Below are 5,800 nucleotides of genomic sequence, written 5' to 3' on the forward strand. Positions count from 1 at the left end.
TACCCCCTAGAGTAGCCCCCTACCCCCTACTACTCACACTTTATTTAATAAGTGGAGATGTAGATGTAGCACTAGCACTTTCATCATCAGTAGTCGAATTAAGCGCATTTAATAAGTGGAGGATTAAGCCCCCTACCCCCCTACTTCTCACACTTCAAGTAATAAATGGACATGCTTAGCACTTTCAGTAGTCGGATTAAGCGTTTGGATTAAGACGGTTCGTAAGAGACCACAAAGGAGACCTTTTAGAGATTGAGACGAGTAGAAAGAATTTAGTCATGAGTTTAAAGATTTAAACTCTTTATTTATATATTTTTGTTAATAAAGTTTATGGAGCTGATATTAATATGGTTCCAACTGACGACTACAAAATGAGATGTGTAAAGACCATAAACGGGCAGATGGATGAGCAAAACCGAAGCATTAGGCATATAACTAAATACAACATTAATGTTGCTCTTATTTCGTGGCCTGCCATCTAAGTCAGCAGGTTGCTGACTATTTGTACGGCAGCCTACTGCGCCACCCGGAGGAGGTGGCTGAAGTCGTCGAGCATGCTGCTGCTGTCGTCGAACATGCTCCAAATGGCGGCTCGCATCTCCTCCACGCTGGAGGAGGCGTGATGATTAGCAGAGAACGATTCCTCCTCGTGATCCTCTTGATCGAGGCGAGGCTGGGGCGTGGGCCGGCAGGGTGGCAGGAGGAAAGTGGACTGGCGGCGGCTGCTCCGTTCGTGGAGCTCCTTGTCGAGCTCGCGATCGATGCAGAAGGCTGTCATTCTCACTTCACGAGGCATGACGCTGAAGATGGAGTCCTTGCCGGTCATATGCATGGCCATGGGCCTAGGGAAGGAAGGTCACAAAAATGCAAAAGATGGTTAAAATAGCTAGCAGCTCGCAATGTAGAGGCGACGTACTGGAGTAGCGGACAATATTACCTGTGGCTGTTCATGAAGACGGCGGCGTCGAAACCATCGGGGCCTGCTAGTTTCATGAAAGGATAGTTCTTGGGCACCATCATCATGGTGCCTTCCGTCATATCTACGTCGCATGCCATCCTCCCGTCCGGCTGCACTACCTGCACCCGGGCGCTACCTCGCACACAGTAGATGATGTGGTCTGCGTTAGCGAACCATCCGGGTGCTGTCATTGCCGCCTGACAAAGCCAATTACACACACACAGGGTGACCGCATGGAACATCTAACATAAAAATCCGATTAGATTACATATAATTATACCACTTACGGGATTTAGCTTGAGACAGCCCACTGACATGCCCATAAGCTTGAGGACAGGCAGCTTGTAGCCGTTAGCTATGGTCAGCTGCCCCGCCCGCGGGTGGATGATGTCCCGGTGAGCCTCCTCCAGGTTGTATGCGAAGTCAGCCATCAGCGCCCCACCGCCTGCCTGTTCTTCGTCCTGCTCCAGTTTTTCATCATAACGCGAACGCTGCATGTGCTCCCGCAATCTCACCATGGCCACTCCATCTTGGCCCTCCACCAGCTCCCTCACACTCTCCTCGTCCATATCCATCGCGGCCTGCAACATGTCCGGAGAGAAGCCGCGCATGATCCCGCCCATATTATTTTCGGAAGCTCCCGCAAGGTGAAAAGCCTGGGAACGCATTCTCGACATCAGCAAGCTCTGAACACGCAAATGTAATCAACGGTACTACGCGGCATGTGTGTGTGTCTCTGTGTGTGCGTAGCAGCACCCTACCTCGTACATGTGGCGCCCATGCATCATGGGACTGCGGATATTGGCGACGGTGAGGAAGCAGCACGGTTCCATGCCTTCGTTGTACATCCAGAACGGCATCCCTCGGGGGACGGCAATTATCTCGCCCTTGCCGACTTGCCTCACATTCGCCTTCATCCCCATAGGCAGCATCAGACCCATTCTCGCACATCCTGAGACTCACATTCAAGTACAAACATATCATGAACAGGTAGCCACTTTACACGATGCAAAGAAAATAGCACTCAAAGCTAAGCGAAACATACCCTGTAGTATCACCAGGAGCCTGTGAGAATTCGCGTACTGCGGTAGCAGTAGGCTCTGCTCGTTCAGGATCACCTTCCTGGCATCCATCAGCCCCATGTGGGTCATCATGGGGTCCTCCCACTGCATGATGGTGCCCCCGGGCGACTCGAACAAGCGCTCCGGCTCCCTCGTCTGGAACTTCATCTCGTGGTATGGCCTCTCCTGACAATAACCAGGGCGCCCATGCCTACTGCACTTAACAACACTTGTCCCTGCAAGAAGCAGGCTCGACCCTAGTACGAGAAAGAGAAGACCCAAAGGCACAGGAAACTTCATCGCCATATTGCAGCAATCTAGCGCCCAGCTGAGATGATCAGATCAACTAGCTAAAGCGGATAAACATGAAATCCCACTACGTATATCCCACTATTTATATCAGTGACGAGCGGTTTCGCGTGGCGCATTGATCCTTGCATGAGCGCCTGGTGGTGCACAAAGCCCACACGAAGTAGTACTGCCCTAACGTTCCATTTCTGCACTGGAGCTGCATGGAGAATGGACATCCTATAAGGAGCATGACATGGGTCTCCGATTATCGCAACGACCCAATTCCAATGGTTTGCATGGTGCAAGTTCCAACCATACGCTTTGTATGCCGTCCTAGAGCATATTCATGCCCAGGCAAGCAAAGGATTAAAAACATGGATGTATACCTTGAACCTTTAATCAAGGATCTTGAGATACTATGGCATGGCATCCAAGTGCATGATCTGTCGTGATGTGTCATGACTGGTTACATAACATAACATAGAGGTGAATGCAATTTTAATGTGAACAATGCATGACTTTTCGAGATATGGGGAGTGCTCCAATATGTTTTCTATATTCAATCACCTTCTTATGATTTGAATTATCAAATATGAGTTGTTTATAAACATAAATTATTTGTGCATTGCATATAATTAGGACTCACAACATCCGGTCACAATGCTTGTGCAATTTATGGACCATCGCTTGTTACGTCATGGCCAATTCTCCCCATATCATCTAAGAGTAGGTGATTGAAAAGTATTGTGGAGAGGATCGTCCCATAGAATGCCACCATCATGGGAATGACAAGGTACTCAATTTTCTTTCACCTCCCATATTGCACAAAGCTAAGAATCAATTATCTTCTAGATCCGATGCACATCATCAAAAATATAGCATCAAATATTGAGGACCATATAATTGGTAAGAGAGATTATTTAGCAATTTGGAAGGACTTGAGATTGATTAATGCCTTCCCATGACTTGGCCAAAATTTCAAGACAATGACAAGGTAATTTTACCAAAGGTACAGGTTGGATCTTGGCAAAGAAGGAGGAAAAGAGAGTGAAGGATCAAATTTTCTCCTTTTATATCCCTACAGGAGTCATACATTCTTTAAAGGGGGCATTCACAAAATAAAAGAAGAAAGGAGCAACTCAATTGTATGGTCTAAAAACACATGATTGGCATAAGATGTTACAAGTATGTAAAATTTACTTGTATAAGCTTCATGATGGTCTTGCATTGTAATTACATAACATTGATTACAATGTTATGTAATTACATATAACATTGATTACAATGTTTTGTGCTAAATAGTTCATTCCTCCCATATGCATTAGTGTGTGTGGAGATCAAAAAGTGTGCAAGCCTGTGTACAAAATGGGGATAGTGGTGAGATATGAAAAAGGAAAATTTGAACATGGATTTATTTTATTGTTGCACTAGTTTTTAAGATTAGTTGTGCTAGTTAACTGACAACTCCATCTTACGTACATAAGTTCTAAGGAAATCCATCCATCTGCCACCACTATTAATGTAGCTTTCCAAGAACTATCCTACCTAGTCAATTACATCTTGTGGTACACTTGATAGATGAAGTGTCGGTGTGCAGTGTTGTGCATGCTCAATGGATGTTCTTCCTTGAGCATTTTGTGAAGACCTTAAAGGATTTAAATTCTAGGCAAAGAGCTAGGCCAAAAGGAAGCATGGCAGAGGGCTGATTAGTGAAAAAAACATCTGTCTACACTTCACACTATCTCCTTGTGTGGATCCTACAATGGCATAATTGTGGAGTAATGAGGATAATGGATGTATGGTGTCCCATGTACCACAAGACAAATGAAGAACAAGGAGAATGGACACATCAATGTTGAAGAAGGTGAATACATTTTGTATTCTTAATAGTGAAGTTATGAAGAGGTGGGTGTGGTAAGGTATGAAGAGGTGAGAAGAAATAGATATGAGGAGAGAAGAGCATTTAGGATATTTTTAAGACGCTTGCCATTTCCTTCAGAGCTTGCATCACTTCCAAAAGATTGTACCATTGATTGGCTTTGTGAAGAAATATAAAAGGTAAAAAAATGTGGAGAGGTGGTGTGACAGAAGAAGAATGGGATTAGTACGCAAGAGGATGCGAGCCTCATGTAAGTGTGTCTCTACTTTCTCTTTTTTTATCCAAGTAGAATCTTATAATATAGTTATTCATTATCATAAATATATTTTGTTCGGTGTTGGTGGTAGTATAAGGTATACAATGCCATGTGGTCCAAAGGAAGGCATTTATGCATTCAATGCATAAATACAATGACAAATACTCAAGATTGTGATGTTGGTGGTAGTATAAGGTATACAAAACCATGTGGTCCAAAGGAAGGCATTTTTGCACTCAATATGTATAAATACAAAGAGAAATACTCAAGATTGTGGGGTTATGGAAAACTTTGAGCAAGAGTGAAGCAATGCTTAATTATTGTGGCATGATTAAAAACATCTTAAAGATTGGATTCAGAACATTCCAAATTTTTATATTGGATGTGAAGTAGTTCAAGGATGTGGTGTGTAGAGGCGTTTAAGCAACCGTGTGAAAGGCATCCAAATGTATTTATGACAATTGATACCACAAAATTTTAGCAAATAAAGAGAGAGACATTTGTGCTACCTCACCCACTGTGAACAAGTAAATTCTAACGACAGGCTTTTACTATATTCTTATGCATGTTTGATTTACACTCTATGTGTTTCTTCTTATAAGATTTTGTTTCATGAAATGACAAGAAATGTTGGCATGTCATACAAGTCATTGTTCATTCAAAGAGTATTTTTCAAGATAGGGATGTTGAAGAGTATTTTTCAAGATAGGGATGTTGAAGAGCTCATGGATGAAGTGACAGTCAAAAATGAACATGCAAATGGTCAAGTACAAGATAAAGAGCACAAGATACCATGAACTAATCAAGATGAAGGTATCCCTATCCAAGATGATAAGGAAGCAATTAAATCCGAGCATGGTGATGATGAGTCCACTAGAAGTGGGATAGATATAATTTTTTTTGGTCATATAATGGGACATATGGATCTTGAGATAGACCAATAAGCATGTATAGATTTGATAGAAGATGTAGCTAATGTTGAGCCAAGCTCACCCCAATACATTAATAAATTTCTCAATTTTCTAGTCTTGATTAAGTCCATATTTGATTGTATTACATTTTGTGCTTTTTTTATTGATTTTTTATTATAAAAAAACCCAATCCTTTTCTCTAAAGGGGATGTTGTCAGCTCTCTGGAATGCTCTCTAGAATTTCGGATTTTTTTTCATAGTACATAGCTATACTACATGTGGCTACGCATGCGGTTATAGCATTGTGTGTATGGCCTCATGTGGCTATAGCGTACATAGCCAGCGTACATAGCCATGCACTGAAATTGCACACTCTCTCACTACTCTCTATCTCCTCTTCACACAACTATCCTTTGTGAATATGCTTCCCTTCTCTTGTCATGT

General features: G+C 42.8%; 1 protein-coding gene across 1 annotated transcript; it reads right to left on the bottom strand.

Moving 5' to 3' along the window:
* Nucleotides 1–514: 514 nt before the first annotated feature.
* LOC147627780 (cocosin 1-like) lies at nucleotides 515–2,325 on the bottom strand. Its single transcript, XM_086814263.1, has 5 exons — nucleotides 2,004–2,325; nucleotides 1,720–1,910; nucleotides 1,246–1,614; nucleotides 938–1,155; nucleotides 515–842 (listed from the first exon to the last, which is right to left on the bottom strand). The coding sequence occupies exons 1-5, from the start codon at nucleotides 2,323–2,325 to the stop codon at nucleotides 515–517; spliced, it is 1,428 nt and encodes a 475-aa protein (XP_086670389.1).
* Between the last annotated feature and the right edge of the window lie 3,475 nt (nucleotides 2,326–5,800).

Source organism: Cibotium barometz, chromosome 20 (assembly GCF_041138505.1).
Source record: "Cibotium barometz isolate CiBa-2024 chromosome 20, ASM4113850v1, whole genome shotgun sequence".
Lineage (NCBI taxonomy): Eukaryota > Viridiplantae > Streptophyta > Polypodiopsida > Cyatheales > Cibotiaceae > Cibotium > Cibotium barometz.

Coding starts and splice junctions, on each gene's coding strand:
- LOC147627780 (XM_086814263.1), bottom strand. CDS start 2,325: ATGGCGATGAAGTTTCCTGTGCCTTTGGGTCTTCTCTTTCTCGTACTA. Junction 1,615..1,719: donor ATGGGCGCCACATGTACGAG/GTAGGGTGCTGC, acceptor ATGCGTTCCCAG/GCTTTTCACCTTGCGGGAGC. Junction 843..937: donor GTCTTCATGAACAGCCACAG/GTAATATTGTCC, acceptor TTCCTTCCCTAG/GCCCATGGCCATGCATATGA.